This window comes from Patella vulgata, chromosome 3, assembly GCF_932274485.2.
Source record: "Patella vulgata chromosome 3, xgPatVulg1.2, whole genome shotgun sequence".
In the NCBI taxonomy this organism is placed as follows: domain Eukaryota; kingdom Metazoa; phylum Mollusca; class Gastropoda; family Patellidae; genus Patella; species Patella vulgata.
Genome location: NC_065881.2, coordinates 66028244 through 66051623, shown reverse-complemented (window position 1 = coordinate 66051623; position 23380 = coordinate 66028244). Strand labels below are relative to the sequence as shown.

General features: G+C 32.5%; 2 protein-coding genes across 4 annotated transcripts in view; one reads left to right on the top strand and one right to left on the bottom strand.

Annotated features, from left to right (window-relative positions):
- Positions 1–23380, bottom strand: part of LOC126816666 (uncharacterized) — a 142554-nt gene that overhangs the window by 65763 nt on the left and 53411 nt on the right. The gene's annotated exons all lie outside the window — the stretch shown is intronic.
- Positions 1459–23380, top strand: part of LOC126816668 (uncharacterized) — a 45636-nt gene continuing 23714 nt past the window's right edge. Inside the window, exon 1 of one of the 3 annotated variants that reach the window (XM_050543391.2) lies at positions 1459–2018. In XM_050543391.2, the coding sequence (XP_050399348.1) occupies positions 1982–2018 (37 nt within the window). In that variant the 5' untranslated portion in view covers positions 1459–1981. Of the gene's footprint in view, positions 2019–2230; positions 2394–23380 lie in introns of those variants that run through there. The other 2 variants (XM_050543392.2, XM_050543390.2) reach the window with 2 other exon arrangements.

The window sequence follows — 23380 nt, the reverse complement described above, 5'->3', positions numbered from 1 at the left end:
CCCGTGCATAGGCGTACGGGGAAATTTTTGACTGGGGGGGCGGTGGTGGTTGGTGCCCAAAAAATGTAGTAAGGTTTTTAGTATGTTACATAATAATAATAAATTTGCTGTTAAATTGGACACATTCAAGAACACAATATATACAACTTTTACAAAGTACAATTGTGTGCCCAAATTTTCCCAGCATTTGGTGCCCCCCCCCCCCCAGCCCCCCCCCCCCAGCTCGTACGCCTATGGCCCCGTGTATAGAAGGATACAATGAGGATTTTTAGAAAACCGCTTGTATACTGTATACATTTTTTGGCGGGGGGCACCTTGAATATTCAAGTGCCCTTTTTTTCCAACCCTCCAAAAAGAACAAATTACATTTTTAATGGTTTGGGGGATTGAAGATACTGTCCAGAACAGGTCGTGCAAAAATCTCGCATGATCCACGTTTTGATTTTGACACAGCGAAGGTTGATTTTCTTGAATTATTTGTCTGTCTAATAATGATTCGTATTTAAATACCTCAAAAGGCTTTAAATCAGTAATAGTACACGAGACACTTTGATACCTTTCGTGTTAACTTCCGATTACATATAATCCAGTACAAAAACTGTTTTAATTTTCAGATTTAGATATTGATTCTTAAAAAACTTGATAATATAGTTTATTAAATCATAATCGCGATCCTTGACAGATTTTAGATACGCCCACATTTTCATGTGGATGTATATTGTCTCGGGACACTTATCCAGGAGCCTGGAGCCTAGAGGGGCCCGGAGGTATGAAGAGCGATGTTTTAAAAAACATACACTGTTATTTGATCGTAAAGTAGAAGAAAACCGGTGACTTTTCTGAATGCAGGTACCTAGTGGCATGTATAATATTAGAATCAGATTCTGTCAGTTCAATTCTTTTTGGAAAATTGGTAAATTAAAAACTATAAGCCACCTGCCCAGGCCTTAGCGCCATGGAGCCCCAGTGTAATTTGATTGGAAATTACATGAAAGAGAAAACAAAATTGGGGTAAGATAGATTGATTTATTAATTTTCGATCACTTTATGAAAATGTCGGACTTCATCATACTTTTACCGAGGATCTATGCCTATTTATTATATATAGTTTATATTATCGTGTTAATGTGTATACTATTTTAGGTTTTACTTCATGTTACGGATCTTATCACAAATATGTTTTATTTCTAAATCTATATTTGCGATTATTCTCAACGTAGGGTAACATTTTACGGAATTGTATGTTAAGACAATTAAAGCAATTAATTATTGTATATGATAAGTTTTTCTTGGTGTATATCTAGAAGTTATTACAATTCATATCCATATGCAAAGCCACTGTGCTCCGTTTACCTTCTTTGTGGGTTTGTGTTAACCTGTGCATTTGAACAGCGGGACAGACGAAAAATTCATTGAGACCGTCTACTCTATTCTACATGGGAAATAGATGGAATTATAGTCAAATGCTTTTAGCGCTCCATTAGATTCTACTCTTCCTTGCTTCACTTGAATTCACTACAAATACACGAGGTGCCTTAAATAATTATTTTTCTTCCGAACAGCCAAGAGAACAATAACTCGTAATTTTAACCGCTGGTGTTTGAGATAAGACGGCTATCGCGAAGGACTGGGGAATATTATGCACATGTATTTGCAGGATAGCAGAAGTAGCGATCAGCACTTCCTGATTTACAACCGTGTTAAAAGACGCCTGCAGTCTTACAGAAATCATTTTTGACACAATCTATTCAATTAGCTGGTCGAACAACTGTAACAAGAATTTTGCAACTTTTAATTAGTTATTCTGAATAATTTACAAAGAGCGACAAGAGCGCGTGTTAGGGTGGGTCCATTTTTGGCAGCTGCCTCCGGGAATGTATGAGTAGTAAAAGATACAAGAAGAGTGGATACCAAAACATCGTGTAGTTCAGAAAGGCGCGCTACTCGAGTCAACCATGCGAACCGATTGGCTTCAGGAGTGATGTTACCTCCATACTCCATACACACTGGTCTGATATGTGAGTACTTTTACCTATCTTTCTAAACATTGATAGGGCAGAACTGATATGGTTCTAGGGAATTGTCACTTTTCCACCAACACGTGGATTTCTACAAAATTGCCACCAATTAACGGCTGTTTTTGTAATCAATGTCGCATTTACTTCATTTTCTACACACGTTTGATGCAATTTTCAACATCACTAAAATAAATAGGGCTGTCAAATCGATTTAAAACTGTTGATTGTCTGAAACTAGAGTTACATAGTTATCTTGTATTAACTTTACAAATACATGATGATATTTGGAAGAGAGTGGATGTGTCGTCTGCTGTAGTTCGCGCCTCGTGCGCTCTATGACGGAGCCTATATTGAGAGATTTGATGTTTACGTTCGGTAGGTGTTCCAATTTTGTTTTCTCTCTGATCTTTTACCCCGGTTAAGGTTCACTTTTTCCGTCCGATATACATTTGTTTATTTTCTTTATCTGTCAAAAAGAGATGTTTTTCACTGTATTATGAGTTGAGGTAAAATACGGTGCCATCATATTCTGGTAAAATAATTCATTTCAGAAAGTTGTTGTATTTTATCTCTGGAATAACATATAAGATTAACCCCCGTATTGATTGACAACTCTTGGCTTTATATTTCGTATTGGTTTCTATTGACCATTATTTAAACCAGAACCTTTTTTTCCGCGATCAATACTGATCTATAGATTGGATAAATTAATGTCTTTTTAGTGAGCATGGATATTGTCAGTTTAGTTCCTGCCAGGTTCCCGACTATAGTATTGGATAGTTTGTATGTAAAAGGTATCAGTTTGTCTAAATCAACATTGACATTCATGTTTTGAATAATCCATATATAAATTATTTTTAAAGTTTTTTTATCATATACAGTTTATTGTTAAGGAGCTAGTTAAAAAGAAAATCTATATTTTGTTCTATCTGTTCAATATAACATATACAACTGATTTTATTATCTACCAGTAGTTATTTAAGGAAAGTCAAACCATTAAATGTGGGTTTTATGCTTCAAAATACCAAAATAAAGGTTAAATATAGACATATCATACACAATCAAAAGTACTTTTATTTAAAAATATCAAAAAACATTTTGGTCCAAATATTATTTAAATTTAGCATTTGAAGTTTATATTGGTTTCTGTTGATTTCACATTGCCATCTTTATCTATCTTAGACAAATACAGTAATACATATTATGCTGTCTTTTTGTACAAGCCAGTCTATTCTACATGAAGCTCTTTTCATGCTTTAATATCTTATAACAACACTCTTCACAATAAGATACTGCATATTTTTGACCTTTGAAATATATGTGAATGATCTGGCTTGTTGTGTCCCTAAGGGTGTTAAAAGGGTTATTATGAACAGGTTTCTTTTGAATGTTATCCTATCTTAATCAGGGGCAGATCCAGAGGGGGGGTTTGGGGGGTCGAAACCCCCTCCCCTGCTCAGCTACAGAAATTTTTTGTAAATCAAAACTTTTTATGAGAAAAGTCTCCCACCGTGTGCTTTATCCTTTATCATCAGATGTTAGACAGGATGTGCACTCAAAGCACGAGATAATGATATAGACATTATGTGATATCACAATTGATGCTTTGCATCCATGAAATTGAATCACAATGTCATTGTATTAATTCATAATAAAATTGACGTCAAACGAGATGTTGAATTTCTCTGTTTAAAAAGCTCAATATGTATTATATACACCAAAATGACGATAGAGGCAATGTGGGGGGGGGGGGGAGATACATTGTCTCAGGAACCTGGCAAACCCCCACCTGCAAAAATTCCTGGATCCGCCCCTGTTAATAATTCATTAATGAAGATTGTTTTTTTATGGTATAACTGTATGGAAAGATAGAAAGAACTATCTGATCTTAAGTTCATCACAATCAAGAAAAAAACAATCTACAAGTATATCTTACTTCTTTTGTATCAGGAAATGTCTTTAGCAATACAACATCTCTTAATATGTTAATGTAGTTTGGAGAATGGTAAAATGCCATGCATGCTGTCTAAACTGGGTGATTTCAAGACATTTTAATGTGTTACATGTTCTTTGATAGAAGATCTATGTCTTTGTGAAATACCAGCTTAGCTTGATATTCTGGCCACTACTCCAACACCTTCAGACAAAGTAAAATGATTTCTGTAAGGAGAATGCCAAAGTTAATGGCTTGATAAATAGAATTTACAGAAAACTAAAAACTATCATGCTTTAAAATATATTATAAATCTTTTTTAAAGATATAAATAATATTTTTTGATTATGATATATGTGGATTCTAAAGTTTGTCATAAGTAATATATTATAAATATACACATATTTCTAAGTTAAAAATATCTGAGCAATTTGACTGATGAAATGGTGAAGTATAGAGATTTACTTACTAGATAAACAGAAAAACACAAAAAAGCATTGAAAAGTGATCTTTTGATATCTGTAAAAACATAATTTTAGGCTAGTATTGTTTACCAAATATACATTATACATGTTGTTTTTATTAATGTCATATATAGTTTGTTATCAAATAACTATATCAAAATATTTTCTCCAACCAGTTGTTTTTACGAAAAATATGTGAATGAAGACTTAACTAAGTGAAATTGTTTTCAAATGAAATGAAATCAACATTTTATCATGTTTTCAATAAATAATACTTAACTTGCTGCTAGAACACACACAGAGAGCAGCACTAGCATAGATGGAAATGATTTTAATAGCTAGATTTTAAGTGGACTGAATACCAAGTATATTGTTCTCCCATCATTTCAATAATTTGGGAGAATATCATTTCTGCTATTACAAACTAATATTTATTCATGTTTTTGTGGTTCTTACTTCTTAGTAATGTCTGTGTGGACCAAATAAAACTAATTTGTTCCCTCAATTCCAAGCAGTTATAAAAATTATAGGTACATAAGGCTTTAAGCTTAATCCAAATTTCCATATGCATAGCTAAAAATGGTTTAGTAATTCATGACTATACAGCCACATAGTATCTGATCATTGAAGTTGAAAATTCATGAGTTATATTCTGGAAACCTAAATTCCCTGAAGACTTTAAAAGTGCCAGTAGTACAAAAATCAAGACAACCACAATTGATTGTTACCAAAAGTGAAAATCCAATGTACAAATTCTATACAATAGTACAAAGTGGTATCAGTGTTCTTGAATAGCAAAGTGTAGGGTACCCATTCAATGACTAATCATCACTGCCATTTTGAGTTTAATTAAAACTGAAACATTAAGTTATACACAGTACTAAATAGATTTACAGCCATGACAGACTAAACTAGAAAAAAGCCTAAATGACATGTTCTAAAATTTTATTCTGGTATTCATTTTCATATCAAATATTTAGTTTGGTTTGGAACATTTTTTTATGTAAGTGCATCAAACTAAGGATTAGATCAAGATCTGGCCATTCTTGCTCTAGTAGTTTAAATATAGATAATGCAAAATGAATATATTGAAAATTTCATTCAAATTACCAGTAATAAGCAGAATGTTATTTGCAGTTGTAGTTAGAAGGTCAGTAGAATTTGATTGCTTGGATGTAATCCCATAACTCCTGATCAAAGTGAACTGAAATCAATATGGCTTCAGATGCAAGTAATGGATTGACCATACAAGATTAAATATCCTATCTATTTGTTTCTCTATTATCAAAGGTTAAAACAACTCTTTATGTTATAGATTGCTAGTCAAGGGACCAACTGACTTTCTAGTAGATCATTCCCTATAGTCAAATTGTAGCCCAATATAGGCAGTTCAAAGTAACCATGTCATTCCTGTAACATTGTTTTATCATTAGATAGGTGATAAATGATCATCAGTGGAAATTATAGAGATTTGATGGGAGATGTAAATCATGTAAACTGGGTCTTTGTTACTAAGCTTGTTAATTGATGCATGAATATTTATAAAGTAAATTAATCCTTTTTTTTTTGTTTTTGCTCTGACCTATAGAAAATGTAAGAGAAGAATTATCTACTAAGCATGCTATTGATATTGATATATTGGAGATGCTTAAAGTAGCCAAGTCTTTGACATTGCAAACATGACTTATTGGCCAATTTAAATCAACATTGATGTTGTTATCTTACCCCAAAAAGATGGGCTTCTGGTATCCAATATTTATGACACAATGAAAATGTTCAACTTGGTACACAAATCGCGTACCAGAATGCTTGTGAGCGTCATTTGTAATAAGCGACTCGAAGAACGAGGCTAAACATTACCACAAAGGAATACTAATAGAATAGATTGCAATAACCAGATGCCAAAGACTGCCATTCAATTTTCACTCTCCATGTATTTCGCTGAAAATAACTGATTAGAAATTAAAAACAGAAACGATTGAATGTAAATCAGTTTATATATTTTCATATAACATTATTATATGTGTTATAACCTATTTGCATCCATTTCTAGGTGCCAAAGAATAGCGATTTAGCTCCTTTAATAACCTTTCCATGCAGGATCTCCATTGTGGGAGCCATGGTGGTTAAGTGAGTAAAATGCTGACTTGCTAGCCTTGTGTTCACGGGTTCACTCCCGGTGGCCAAGAAAGTTCATCTGGATTTTCCGGTGTGATTTCCCCTTGTCAGTGGTGCAGGACGGAGGATCTGACAAGGACAGCTGTTTATTCATTTGGATGAGACATTGGCGTGCACATAAAAGATCCCTTGGCAGTTGGAATTTGATATAAGAGTAGGTCGTAGTGCAAAATTTTGCTCATAGCACACTGCATGGTGTATGCCTGTCTTCATTAGCCCAGTTGGAATAGGACGTTAAACCCCATTTCATTTCATTTCAATCTCCATCGTTACTGCTTCATTGATAACAATATTCTTCAAAAATAAGATTTAAAAAATGGCGGTTTATTTTATTGTCTGTCCTCTGTCAATTTGTATGTGTCTATTCAGAATTTTTGTAAACACACTTAAGTTCATAGATTTTGAGAAGTTTTGTCAAAACTCTCAGGATTGTTCAGAGGAACCTTAATAAAATCAGAGTCACACATGAATTTTATGCTAAATTATTGCCTACGTCACCAATATCTTATTAATGATCTGCTGATTGGGGCGTGAGGTGCTGGCACACTAACCAGAAGGACTCGGGTTCGATCCTGGAGTGGGCAGAAAAAGTTCCACAGGATTTTCTACTGTGCAGGATGGAGGGAGTTACAAGGAACAGCATCTTGTTGTTCAGATCGGACCTCAAACTGAGGTCTCATGTATACATTAGTGAGCACGTAAAATAACCATTGTTCCTAAAATATCACCTCTGTCCCATCAAAATTTCCCTCATAGTGCACTGAATGGTGTATGGTATCATCTTTAGTCCAATTGCTGCAGAAAAGTAGGACGTTGACCCCATTTCATTTATTAATGATCTTTTGATCAGAAATTTTGTAATTTTTTTACTAAAAAATCACAATAATTGTTCAGTTAGTCTGAATCGGGATCCCTAGTAAAATTAGCATTTATTTTGTCCAGAGTTATTTCTACAGGTGGCAAAAGATACTATTCAGTGAAGGTGTAAACTGTTATTTTTAACGATAAGTAAATTGCTTTAGTTCAATATATTAAAAAAAAGACCTCAATGTCAAATCTGTATTTACAGCCAAAATATACACATGAGCATGTTCCTCATAATCTCTAAACACATATTGAATAAGTTATCAACAGGCCAGTTAAAAGAAAAAAATGGGTTTTGTCTAGAATAAAATGCAGTTTGCAATTAAATATATTAGACTTTCAGTTTCATTTTGGCTGGTCTCATGATGGAAATTAAACAGTTGTTTGTTGGTAAAGACATAAAACTAATTTATAGTTTCAAATTAACGTTTTATGTTCTTTGAATCACGTAACTGCTTTAAGTTTTATTCCCACATTTGTCAACATTCGTCAGCTTTTGTGCGTAGTAGACAGCGTTCAGGTACCCTATTAATCTTGGAAGATAAAATCAGAAAGAGACTGTTTATGAGGCATATGATAGTTTAGATATATTACCATAAAAAAACTACTGTTGAAATAAAATGTTTAGTGTAGATTATGCTGATTTAGTTTGTGAATTGTGTTTTCTACCTATCATGTTTATCGGAGATTAAGATGGAATCATAAGAACCAATTATTTTTTCTGCTACATTTGCAATAATTTTAAAGATAAGATTCTTTGATGTTATATAAATGTATTTTGGTTAGAGTTTGATAAATGTTATAATCTGTGAAATGGCAATATTTTTTAAATCTGTTTATCTAAAAATGAAACAAATGTTACTTTTCAATTTTTTGTATAGAATTTAAACTTTGTGGGTGGCATGTACATGTATACAATATGTATGTAAATTATCAGAGATTTTTAAACAGTTTGGTATCCATGTATTGAAATATGTGTTATATTTTTATGGATCGATGATGGCTTGAAGGTTGCTCAAGGAAACTGCTATACAGTAGGTGGTATTCTAGAAACTGTCTGTAGTCTTTAAGATACATGTAGATGTTCATGTAGGCAACTTGAAACTCAAAATTAATTGTTGGTTTTTTTTTACCTTGAAGGTCCCCAGTGCAAAACCACACAGCTCTCTTGAATAAAACACATAGTGTGTTTTTTTTTATGCCCACATTAAAATGTGGTTGCATAATGTCATCACCTTGTTTGCTCTCTCTGAAATTCATAGACAGTGTTTACATTCATGAGGTGAAAGAAGAAGTCTATTTATTTTTAGAGTTTTTGCCTTTAATATCTTAGGACTGTCTGGTGACTAAAGTTATAATCCAATATACACATTGTTTCTATTCATGAGATGAAGAAAGTGTATTTATTTCCAAGAATTACTAATAACTTGCACAGCTAAAGTTATCATCTGAATATGGTGCTTGTTTTGTTTAAGTTTGCCCTAGGAAGAACTATAAGGCTGTCATATTGTAATTTGCCCTTGATTAGTTTTAACGCTCCAATGTTTTGTCTGGCAATCTATCTTTTTGTTATGCATATATACCAATGCCATAGTTCCGAAAAGTATGTTATATAAAATTTATTGATTTAAAATAAAAGTTATTAGAAAGTACACAAATAATCCATTACACTTGAAGTTGCTATATTTAATTTAATAACTTTTTTTGTCTGATGAAAAGCTTTCAGAATATTTCATGCAAGATAATATGTCTGAAACATTAGTTCCAAAAATAACAGATAGAGTCAATCTTTCCTTGACTTTGAAACTGTGAAATTCTTCATGAAAAACATTATCTCTCAATTAGAATAGATGTGTTCAGCTCGTGACCAGTCTTTGCTTGAAATTGATTTGAAGAACCATAAGAGAGGTTGCTACTGGGTGGGATTAACTTTGCATTTGCCTCTCTGGTTGAATTTAATATCTTTTGGTAAAGCCAAAGATTGTTGATGCTCTCTTGACAACCTTTAATTATAACCCCTTTCTTGTGTTATTTTATTCAATAGAGAGAGGAGTTCAAATACTGTTTGATTTGTGATTACATCCATAAAATCCATTAAAACTAGAAATTACTTTTCAGTATTATACTATTTACTTTAATTTCAGCAAAGTTTAGATTACATTAAAATTTGTATGGATAAATATCATGAAAAATGGGATACAAAATATGTTAAAGTGCACATAACATTACCAGTCGAAAATTTCTGTACTATATGCACTTTATGGCAAGTTCACACCAATCTGATTAAAATTAAATCAGCCATCTTCACTCAAAGTCGCAAATAATATAGACCTCCCATAAAAACAACTTTGCCAATTATCGAAAACACTCTTAATCTCCTCAGACACCAGTGACATCAGAGTGATCAAATGCATATTCAGAATGTTTATTCCTTAATTACCTATGTACAGCCGGGGTTTGTATTCATTAATGCCTGGCGGATTACCTTAATCCCCTAATGAAATAAAACAATAGACTACGGAATGATTTTTTTTTTAATTCATTTTAATTTAAGATCCAATTAAGAATTTGTTTTATAATACCATAATAAAGACAGTCGCTGTAGCCATATTCCATGTGTCCTTTAGATCAGAATAAATTGGAGTAAGCCAACATTAAACCTGTACAATAATTCTACGAACATCTATGAAGTCAAGAGATAATTAATTATTGGCTATAAAGAAACGAAATGGTTTCGTGGTGGTAGTTCTGGATGGTCACAGTACACCAATAGAGATGGTTCGTTATACTTGGAATTCAGAGATTGATGCTGCCACAGTGGTTTTCTTTTCCATGTGCCATCAAATTTGTTTTAAAACGTGGAAGACACAATAATAATTCTAATGTTTAACATTTAGTTTAGAAACTTCTTCATTCCAAGGACCTTTCAAGATATGGTCTGACATAAAAGTTAACTTTGATATATCAGGTGTATCTGTCCTACTGCCTCCTCTCAACATTATACCTTTCTCATTTCTGACACCAGCAATGTAATCAGCTTGGAATTCTTTCCATTCTAAATTAATAGCTGGGTGTAATATATTTTATTGGTGATTTATGTTGGTTGCAGCATAGGGTATGTTCATGATCGAGAATGTCTTTACTTTGAACGGAAGAGAATTGACGGTACATGATGTACCTTTTCTTTGCTGATATTGCCACAACTCTCAACAACACAAAGATAATGTGTCATTTTAAAATTCACTCTAACATATTCCAGTCACAAGTATGTAATCTGTTAAAATTCAAGACGAGAAATGTCAGCTCTTAAAAATGCTTTGAATTAGAGTGATTTGTAGCTTACACATAGGTAATTATAAACGGGTAATGATTAGGTCAGTAAGCATGTTAATTGAACCGTCAATACACATTGGTGGTGTGTATGGATAGTGATAAGACCTTAATAGTGTATATTGTATGTGTGATCCCTGTGACGTCACCAGCCAATCAACCAGATTAAGACTGTAATTAAAAAAATACGTTTTCAGGTGTCCGATACCAAAACACTAGTATGTCGATTAATTTTAATCAGATTGCTGTGAGCTTGCCGTAAAGTGTATATAGTGACCACTGGCTATAGGTACAGAAAGTTTTATTTGGTGAGCGTATGTGCACATTAACCAGTTATTTATTGTCTTCTTTATGGAATGACATCCAGAAAGTCAAATGAAGTTGAATAACAATGTTGTATCAAGATGGTCTAGAATGTGGTGCAAGAGTAATAAAATAGCTAATGACCTTTGTCTGAATGAACCATTCTAAGAAAATGATATCTAATTTCTATGTTTTCTAGTTTCCTTTTAAGGTCTCTTTTAGAAAAAAAGCAGATTAATAAAAAAAATCGTGAAGTGATTTTCCTAATAAAAGCTGTCAATTAAATCTGTTGCTGTTTAGTGTCAGTTTCATTTGTTTTTATTTCAATTTTCTTTGATCACGATGATTTTCATTAAAACATAATTTTATATTTACATAAGAAGTATTTGAAAAGGAAATTAATCCAGTACTTTGATGTTTACTGGATAGGTTATCACATTAATGGCAGAAATTAGAATCAAAACATATATGTATATGTTTGGTTGAAAGCTTAAAATTATAATGGATTTTGTTTAATGCAGCATCAGAGTGTTTTATAACTTACACATTATATCTGTAGTTCCTTTCATGCTCTCTGAGTAGCCACAAAAAACAATGATGCGAAAAGACGTATTTGTGAAATATTTTGAAAAAATTGTTATGTCTGTGGATATCTTTCAGTGTTTATGTAGGCAGAATAAAAAGTACTACAATAGTTGGAGGAGAAATGTTTAGTATACACGAGTGTTAAATTGCTGTTATTTTTTTTTTAGTTTGTAGAGTAAATTATGGTATATTAATATTGACTGTGAAGTAAGTTATAATAATATATATTGATAGGTTGTTGATAGTATCATCAACACCTAGCCTTTAACACCTTCACTTCAACACTACCTATTTGCTGTTTTTATTTATAGGACATACTTTTCTTACTTTATTGCATGACCAGACATTTACTTTGGAACCTTTGGAGAATGTAAACAGGCAAATTTGGAGAAAATTTTCATCATAGATGTTTTTATTGGAATTGCCGTTTTATAAATGAACATACGAATAACCATTCAGTAATCCATCATGAAGGATTTTAAATTGATAAATCAAAATTTCTATGTAAGTTAGATTAAATTATAAACTTGAACATGTGTTCCTGAAATACATTATCTGTCTGCTTGTGCCATCTGGTATTCACCAATATCTTTATATAAAACATTAAACATATTATATCATAGATAGAAAAATACACATTTCAGCAGTAATCATCTCAGTGGTATAATATATGTCTATTTATAAAACATTAGTATCTCTTCTTAATATTATGTCTTAATCATTTCATACCTTGTAGAGCTGTTTTAAATTTGTTTACATTCTTTTAAAGTAGTTAGAAATTCAAATATATTAACTATGTCATAATACTTCCTGAGTTTAATAGAGAAAAAGCTTTCAAGCATATTCATTTACAAAAAACCAAAACAAAGGAGTATTGCCTATAAATAGCTGCTTCTGTCATTAAAAATGTACCAGTTTCTCTTTTGGTGAAAATGGATCTCTAATTGCATTGATCTTGCAACTCTCTGTTGTAAATCTATACCTAATGATGACATACAGTGTGCTGCAATAAGTAGTTTTTCACATGCTAAATGCACCATTTACTCAATTGTTAAAGCCATTGTGTGTATTGTATTAAATGGATGTTTCTTTAGCACAAGTTATAAGTTAAGAGTTCATCCAGGTACAACGGGTAAAATTTTATCTATTCACTGGAAATTCTTGAAGAGAATCTTACTTTAAACAAGTTATGTTAAATACATTAAACTGAAATATATCAAGATATAAAAATTGGTAAAAACGTGTACTGACTGTGTATTATTACGATGTTTGTACAACATAGCTTTAAAATATATCATAGGATAATGTTATTTTATTGGTGATGTTGGTAACAGATACACACTGTTTTGGCATTTAAACTTCACAAAATGAAGGATTTTTTATGTGCTTCTTAACTTCTTTTCAGTTTGGGGGGGTCAGAGCTCTGTGGATTATTGATGATATGCAGGAATGTAGACCAAATGGTGTTACCAGTATATAATTTTCCTGTATACTAGGGGTTGGGCAAGCCATGTCAAGAGTGCTAAGTGTGGCACTCTAACAACCTCTTTCCAGCACATGAAACCCCAGACTCACCTTAACAAAATACTAAACAATGAATACCAGAGGATCCATTCCATAGATCACAGTATTTTCCCTTCTCCATCTCTGTCAGTCCTCAGTCCTGATTTTCCCTTTAATTGTTTACATTGTTAGCCTGGTGAGTAATAGAATTTTGTAGGTTATTGGTGTGTTTCTAAAAGAGTTATGTAACCCATATGAACTGTTTTGGCAATTCTTTCTACAGGACTTAGAATTTTGGTCAATGTAACAAGGCTATTTCTTTACAGTTTGGCATATGATTTGCATACCTAATGATCCAGTGAAAATTGGGACTGCTCCTTTAAGATTAACATGAGAATAGATAAATAATTCTATTACTTGGACAAAACTGTGGCAGAAGATTAGGGACTTTAATAAGGTAGCTGCCAGTGGTCTGATTTCAAATAATTATGTAACTTTTACAAAACAAAGCCACCAGCACCTATGTTCATAGTGCACAGACCTTGGCATATAGGGCTGTCTCAGTAATCTGTATCTCATATTTACTATCTAATGAGCTGTCTTAAAATCAATTTCTGTTTTAGAATTTTAGAATGGTTTTTGTAGAACGTAATCAATAGCCGTATGTACCACATATTTTGGCAGTACTGGTAAAAGATCAAAATATAATGAAGGTAGATCAATATCAAATTGCTATGTGGTTTATGTGGTGCATCGTAACATCCAGTTATCACTGTCATTTGGGATGTCAGTTTGAATTTTTGTGGTGCCAAATTATGAGACAATCTGCATTTTTATTCTACTGCATTTGGTTAAAACAACAGTATAAAAAAAATGTGAGCATTAAAGAAACATTTTGCAATTGGGCAAGTATCATTTAATTTTATTACAGGAATTTCAAAGATATATTAATATTAAAAAGTAGATTTTCTAGAATAAATTTAAGTGCTTGCTGAATGCCTAGAGGCTACATTATCTGTGTCTCTTAAGCCGGCCGAAAATAAGGAGCCACCCTAAAGCGTCTGAGTCACATGAAAAGCTATGGCACCTTCGAGAACGAGGATGGAGAGAGCTGTTCACGTGGCTCGAGTGGACTAGGGAACAATAGTTTCAGGCTGTCATGGGTAATGTTATGGTCCAAGGGTAGTTAATATTTACATGTACTAAGTGCTAAAGGGTTAAAGTATGGCGAATACCAGTAGAACTGGAAGTGGTTAATTATAAACCCACCCAGAAAGAGCTACAGTTTTCAAATTTCATTGCTATGTTTAATGAAAGTTCTTCCCTTTGATTGAAATAGATATTTAGAGTGGGACATGTTTATTTTTGTAAAACGGTGTCACTGCATGTATGTCTACATTAGTAATCTATGTTCCTTGGGAGACTAATGTAGATGAACATCCACACCTGAATTTTTGTATCTTTTTTTGATTGCAAAAGTCTGTTTTAAACTTGTTATCCATTGGCATCCGTCATTAAGACATTTTTTATGTGTAAATTGTACAAATAACACACACCATTTGTTGTTCTTGTCAGCAAAAGTGACACTGCTATATCTCACTTCCCATTTATGTCTGCGTAATCAAATTAAAAGAAAGATGTAACCAGTCTTTTTCTGCTGTAGGTTTTCACAAGAGATTTAAAGATTGCCATGATGGTATGTCAGTTTTTTAACCACAAGTTACATGTTGGGATTATTTATTTAGTAAAGTGAGGTCTTTCAAACACTAATTGTATCCGTTTTTACAAATTTACAGAATAAACTTCTACTTCGGTCTCCTACTTGTCATGCGGTTAAAACTCATACAAGAAAATAACAAGCTACATGTGCATTATATGTCTTTGATAACATGTGGATTGTGGGCTGGGGTAGGAGGAAAGTTAATTTGATAGCAGATATTTCTTTCTAATTGTTACTTTTGTTACTTAGACCTATTAGCAGGAGTAGGTTAGGTTACTCTGTTACTTGTAAAAATACTGTAAAATATGGGGCGTTACACCTGTGCCCGTCTGAAATTGCTTCTGAAAGTCAGATGGTGCATACAATATTTTGAAAGAAAATGAAGTAAATTAATGGATTTTCACCATTTGTACTGAAAGAAATCATTTGCTTCTAATCTGTGCAAGAGTAATGAGAATTGATGATAAATGTATTACAGCTTTCGTTCTTCTGTAGACAGCCTTCCTTATTGGATTTTGGAGGAAATATTTATTAACACAAGCCACTTTTAAATTAAGGATGTTAATTTCCAACTTAAAATTTTGTTTTTCAATTTCAAGTCAACTATCATAAAATTATATGTATATGATGAAATTGTAACTCTGAAATTCTCAACTTACAAGCACTCATCTGTTTTAAAACACTGTTAAATTCATTTTTGTTTAATCTGTTTTATGCATGGATTTTATATATATCTAGATAGTGTGTTCACTACTTGAGTTTTATAGTAAGCCCCACATGGATTGAGTTTGTCAGACAGGTAGCTGTTATTATTCTCTTCTTTATATATATGATGTTGACCAGATCTAATAACATTGTAGAGCACTTAAAGACTAAATCTGCGTTTATTTATACTGAAAACAAAGTCCGCTCATTAACAACAGATTTTTTACACAGCTTTACCAACCAATATTATAGCCTGATGTTTCTGTAGATCCCCATGATAGAAGTCAACCTAGGATTTCATGGTTTCTATGAGTAGGTTCCGCTAGTTTATTAGTTATGATAGCTTTAGTAGGGTTGGTAATAACCAACACTAAAGTATTGAGATGTTAATTATCTATTAGTGTAAGGTGAAGAGATGATAATTAGTTTCGTGTCTGGACTTATCACAAGATTTATCTCTAAACCTCTGCACTCTATATGTTACAGATGAACTAGAATTTATCATCCATGTCATTTGCTAAGAAAACGTCACTGAAAGTATACCAGTAAAAAGTGATAAATATTATTGGCAAGATGTTCCTTTAATTATTTCTTGCTACTGCTTTATGGCAAATTAATTTAGAAACAGGATTTTGGTCTACTATTATTTTACCATTGACAACATGCCTTTGGTTATTTTATGCTGCCATTATATTCCTGCCATGACCATTTTCTCATTTCTTTTCATGGCTGTAGAAATTATAACTGACAATAACAAGAAAACCTAGGTCATTCAATTTTTCTGGATTATTCATTTTCCCAAGTGCTTTGATTTGAAGGTCACTATTGTATTTTGTGATAAAACTTTATTTGAGAAAAATAACACATTATTTCAAATTGAATCCCGTTTCTATTATCAAAAATGTCAAGTTTTAAGATTAATCCAATTCAGTTGGCTGTGTATTAGAATGTTCTATATCTGTGCACTGAATCTGTTCTTAAAATTATTTTAATTTGGAACTTGTTGATTGATTTCCTAAAATGATTTTAAGATAAAAGACTTTTTTGACTTCAAGATTGCCGTGTCAGATTCTAACCAGAATTAAGGTAGAAGAACATGTTAAATATTGTAAAAGAAATTAGCAAAAGTTAATTATAATGAAAGAGAAATATACCATTTTGTAGGAAGTTTGTATTGGTGTAAATGGTATTGAGTCTAACTTCACAATGTAGAAAAATAAACAAGATAAATAGATAAGATACACAACAAGGAAGGAAACAATGTGGGCTATTTGGTCTATTCAGTTATTAGTGTTTCTGGTGAGAGGTATGGTTTTAAATAGATTCACAACTAAAAGCATCTGTTAAAAAAAGTGACAGTAATATTTACTAATAATGCTGGATGTATTGCCAAATGTCTTGAATAAGTTATGGTGAAAAGGCCAGTTTTAGCAAGATAAGGTAGTTTGTGTTTCAGTAAACAAATTTCACACTGGTTCTTGGCTTAAGGTGGATGAAACTTGATGGTCCTATTCTCGCCAGGAGTTCGTCTGACTAGGAGTTAAATCAACTTCCTATCCCTATGACGTACATAATTGACATTGTCTTTCTTAAAGCAACTGGGTAGAACTCGGTAGAAAGAAATATAAGCCTTGCAATAAACTGGTAAAAAAATGTTTCTATCCAGCCAATATTATGCATTCAGGTACAACTTTAATCTGCACTAATACCTTCATGGAGTTAAATGTAGGACCTTTATACTAGCTACCAATATTAAAGTACATAAAAGTCTTAAGACCATAATCAATCACCCATTCTAATAAAATGTAGCCCAAAACTTATTTAAATCAATAAATTCTGACTAGGAAACTTTTTCAATTCTAATTCAAGAACTTTCGCAAAGGATGGCTTCAACAACAAGATTTAGTCCCAAAGGGTCCACACTCTTTTTGTATAGTTTAGTAGTCATTTCTCCATTTATTTATGACCATTTCAGTAGTTTTCGACGGCTTTGGTACAAAATTCTATAACGTTTTCAGGCAACTGAGGTAATCAATATATACTGTACCAGGTGCTAAAGGTTTAAACCTTATTTTTCATGTTTCCAGTTTTAAGCAAATTGTTTTTCCTATTCAATACATGATATACGTAGAAGTAACATGAATATTGCAAGAAATGTTTCCATCTCTTACCTATCAATCTACACAGCTTATTCATGGTACATCTGTGCCATTAGCCAACAACTATTTTAAAAGCTGTTTTTTCAGGTACCCATACCAAAAATTCTGTTGTTTAGTTCTTATGCTTAATTAAATGATGGTGTTTGTGTAATCTTTCATGGATTGTTCCAAGCCATTTTTCTCTTTTTAAAGCCAATAAATAGTTTTACAATGGCTAAAGTAAGGTAGACAGGATAATAACACATACTGAGTTTCATACATCACTTGTGTTGTCAGTCACCCTCAGGGGGAAGAAGATGATCTTAACAGAAGTGTTAATTGATATAGCGTTTATCTGTAAGTGAAACACTCCCAACTGTCTTTCGCCTTTCTCTTTCATTAAACACTTGTCAAACACCAATTTCCGAATTATCTATAATGTCTACATTATTATCACCATTATACTATCTAGACTTTTTGTTTGTAACAACTACATTGTGCACTTGTTAACCATGATAGCATCAATTTTTATTATTGCAATGGAACCAAAACCTTTTATAACTTTTGAAATATCAGTTTATAGTAGAAAGAGCAATGAAAATGTAGCCAGAACTATCAATCACTGATATCTTTGCTTGTATATATTGTAATATATACATATTTTTAACCATTGCTTATACTAAAGGCAGTATATATAGTATTTTGATAACTATATATTTATAAATAGGCATATTATCAGATATAAGAGTTAAGGTAAGAATTGAAGCCAAATAAACAAACCAATATGCCTGTTATATAATTATGGAATCAGCAGAATAATTTTTCCATTAACTTACAAACATTTCTTCTTGTATTCCCTGATATAAAAGGTTTTGTTTAGATGGAAGTTCTTTAGTTGCAGACAGTAATGTCATGTTAAGAACATCAAAGATAAATCTGAACCAAAACTTAAACAAAACAAAGTGTTATTTGAGAATTCACCTTTTCAAATGTCTTGGAATCTTGATCTTTTCTTTAAATTTATTTAGAAAAGTTTTAGCAAGGTTGCAGTTACAAGGTGAAAAAATAATTAAGATGGATATCTTTTTCTGAAGAAAAAAAATAGTGCAATGCTTTTATTACATTTTGACAATTTGAGAATTTACCTTTTCAAATGTCTTGGAATCTTGATCTTTTCTTTAAATCTATTTAGAAAAGTTTTAGCAAGGTTGCAGTTACAAGGTGAAAAAATAATTAAGATGGATATCTTTTCCTGAAGAAAAAAAAAAAATATTGCAATGCTTTTATTATATTTTGACAAAATGGGAATTCACCTTAACAAAAGTCTTACATTTAGAATAGATTACTGGAAGGTTGCTGTTAAGAGGTGGAAAAACTCATTAAGATGATATTTTTTTTTCAAAAAAAAAAGAAATCTTTGTAATACATTTATTAGATTCTGATTTGAGAAAATTCACTGTATATTCGACCATCGATCAGTTTAGGTTGGGGTTTTGCCATATATTAGATTAACAAATTGAATTTCAAATTGATTTCAGTGAATGAATAGAACAGCCATGATGAATAATGGACAAGAAAAAGGATCATTAATCAATTAAACTAGCTTTTAATCTAATATAGAACATGCATGCCACACTCAATCAAATGAACAATACAACTGGATCCAATCAGAATGATTTCATTATTGGTTTAAAGTGGTGGTGCTAACTTTTTTATTTGAATTACCTTGAAGGTCAGTAGGTACATTAAATCAATATGTAAATTTGTTGAAAGAACATGTATCATGTGCAAAATATGCATTGCTTAAAATAAATTGAGTGTAAAAGGTATTTTTTATAGCAGGGATTTGATAAAGGAATAAGGCCAAGGGTGCCTTGGCAAGTATGACCAATGCTAGTAAAGGCATTTGAGCATGAGGTTATAATAACCTGAAATCACTGTTTCATGGAGAATATTAGGAGACAATAAAAGACAGAATAGGCCCCATCTCCACCTCCAACTGGGTATGGGCAACTATTTTAAGTAGATCCAAGAGGTAGATTTTTGTGTATATTACTTAAGATGTACATTCTGCATCTATTTAATGTTACAGCAGTTTTACAAATTTAGCAAAATTTGTTCTTTAAATATCTGTATATGGAATAATTGATCAAACAAATAATCAAAAAAACACATATCCGTACAGTGATTTGATATTAACTTGATTAAATAAACCAGATAAAATGTCAGAATTTACAATCGTTTATACAGCAATCCAATAAAATTATTGAGAGACATTTGTGTCAATACCTAAAACTAATAAAAATGTTTTAAAACTATTTGTAGAGATTCTAGATAGATAGATTGGATAAACAAACTAACATGATATAATAAAATAAATAGAAATTAATGATTAAAATATCTTGATATTAGATATTTTAATGATATTTTATTTTTATCAGTGACTAAGGTACACCAGTTTGACATGTCTTTCAGAACTTCTAGAGGGATGTGTTGACCCTGTGGTCTCAATAAATATGAGGAAGATTCCCAGTTTGATACTCTAAGAGTTAACATGTTAAATGACAAGCATAACCACATTTCATTTCAACCCTACAGAGATGAGTAGGGGCCAAAATATAGCGATGAGAGATGGTATATACATTTGTTTGAATTCTAGATTCAGTGCACTACTTGGCAGTGGTCATTGACATTCAGGTAGAATTCAACCAACAAGGCTGATGAAGACGGACTGTGGCGTTTAGGTAGAATTCACCAACCAGGCTAATGAAGACGGACTGTGGCGTTTAGGTAGAATTCACCAACCGGGCTATTGAAGACGGACTGTGGCATTTTCGCTCACTGTTCATCAAATTCCAACTATCAAATAATCTTTAAAATGCTCATCCCAACCAAATGACTAAACGCTGTTTCTTGCCAGCCCCCCCCCCCCCCCCCCCCCCCATCTAGCACCACTGACAAACAGAAATCAGGTTGAAATATCCCAAGGAACCTTCTCGACAAACACAAGGGTCGAACACCGGACCTCGTGGTAAATGAGCCAGTGCCTTACCCACTGAACCACTGTGGGTCTCATGAGAAAATTTTGCAGTTTTTAGTATCTTGATAGCACTTTTGCTTGCAATGTCCATGTGTGTCTTGTCTGCAGCTTGTCTTGTTGCTTTCAGTTTACAAATGTGTGGTGCAATTCTCCAGCACTTACTATACTGTGTAGATCATATTTACTGAGTTACACCTCATACCTACCTATATCTTAATGATGATTACTGTTTAACATGTGTACATCTTCATCATTTTAACTCTATAGTTGGCTTGTCATGTCTTTATTGACTTGATATATTACTTACATAATTATCACTATAGGGGAGGTGTTGCTTACATATCATAAAAATACCATTTTACACTGTTTTTTTTATACATGTTCTACAGCATTGGCAAGTCCTGTTGCACAAAGCACAATAGAGTGAATGGATGAAATGGGGTTTATCCTACTTTCTGCACCATCCAGACTAATAAAGATGCAATACATTGTGCTAAGCCAGACTCTCCGTCCTACTGGAAAAGCCCAGGGAACTCTCTCTGGTTAGTGAGAAAGCGCCACCCCAACACACTAGACTTACACACACGTAAAGCTGACTTTTTTTCTGGATCTAATGAATTACATCTCCTATAGACTAATGTTATAATTTTGGTGGTATTTACTCATCTTGGTCCTACTTGGTCATCAACTGTGGATGGTCAGAGAGATGTTTCTACTGTTGTCTAATCCTTGTCAACATTTTATAACTTTGAAGACCTTCCTTGACCGATCATAATAAACACAAAGCTCCCGATTGTCAATTTTTTGCAGGCTATAATTCATTTTGTATTTCAAATTGCCTTAAAGTGAGTAATTGGGATTAATGTGAGTAATTGTTAAAGCAGGTTTTCAGAGAACACCACCATGGTCTTGATTCAAGAATTGACAGAACTAATTGACATGCTAAAGATTGATTTATTTATTTATATTCTTTTAATTCTCACCATTATTGTTTAAATGATGAGTGTGACAATATCAAATCTTTTAATTAGAATTATATCATTAATTACACAGCGTGTGATTTTAAATATGGAGAAATCATTAACATTATTAACTCTTAAAGCTTTTCTTAAGTATCCTGTCTGGCCCACATTTCTCATATCATTGCACATGGTATAAATGTTATAAGATGAATTTAATTTAGAAAAATGTTCAAGTGGTTTTTAACGCAGGATGACTCATAGAAGCAAGTCAAATGATTTGCATAAAAAATGTGAAATTGACATTAACTTTTCAACTTTTTTTCAATTCTATTTCATAATGAAATTGCAGTTACTGATGAATTAAGTAGTACAGTCCTGACTGCTTTTCAGATGTAACTGTATAAATCCAGTAGTCATCATAAAATCTTAGTTTGCACTGTCACATGGATCATAGTTATATTTGTGTCAAGGGTTTTGAAGCATAAATCATTAGAGAGAGAGAGAAAAAAAGGGGTTTAACATAATGACACAAACTAGGTCATTTCGGACTAACATATGATTCAATTTTATTTTGATAATTGCGCGTAGGGGTCTTTAGTAGTGAGAGGAAACCAGAGGACACGGAGAAAACCTACAAGGTTGGACAGGCAACCCAACTCCTTGACACGTACAACTGGGGAATCGAAACCATGTCAGTTGACTCAATGATAAACCTTATGATGCACCGCACACACCCTAGCCATTCGGCCCTCCAATCACCCAAATCATTAGAAACATATGTCATGTTTTAGTCTATTGTGACTGAATGGAGTTAGGTAGTCGAGTGGTCTAATGCTAGCGCTATAGATCAAAAAGTCTTTCATTGAGTTAAGTGGTGTGCTTTCTATCCCAAGGTTGTACCTGACAACTAATAGGGTCGCTTGCCACACATAGTGGGTTTGCTCTGGGTCCTTCAGTTACCTTCCACTGCTAAAGATCCCTATTCGCAAGGAAGTTATTGAAATAAAATTGTACCATATGTTAGCCCCAAAATGGACCTAATGTGAGTCGAGTGAACCTTGAAGCACATCTCTCTCTCTCTCTCTTTCCTAGCCTAGTTGAGTAACCACCACAATGGATCAGCATGCAGTGGACAATCAATAAATTTATAAATTTATTTTTGAAAAAAAGCAAGTTTTGCCAAAAATATGATTGTGTAAGTTAATTAGGATAGTTGAGTAACCACCACGATGGATCAGCATGCAGTGGACAATCAATAATTTATTTTTGAAAAAAAAAAGCAAGTTTTGCCAAAAATTTGATTGTGTAAATTAATTTTCATAATTTTCTAAAAATCATGGGATGTTAAAAAGATCAATGTGACTGTTAATATTTTCAAAAAAATACCGAAAAGTTGCACATTGTACAAATAATATAAATCTTTTCAGCTATTTCATGGTCCATCTAAAGCTAGACTTTTAATGAAGCATGCATACATTTAAAGATGAACATTTTTTTTTATTTTTACAGGGAATGAAAAATTAGTACATTTTAAATAGAAAATTTGCATTTTGACTTATTTATGTTGAGGATGCGGTTTTAATGTGAGAACATGTTAGCATCTTCAGTAGACAGATTGTTTTTAAATGACTTTCCAG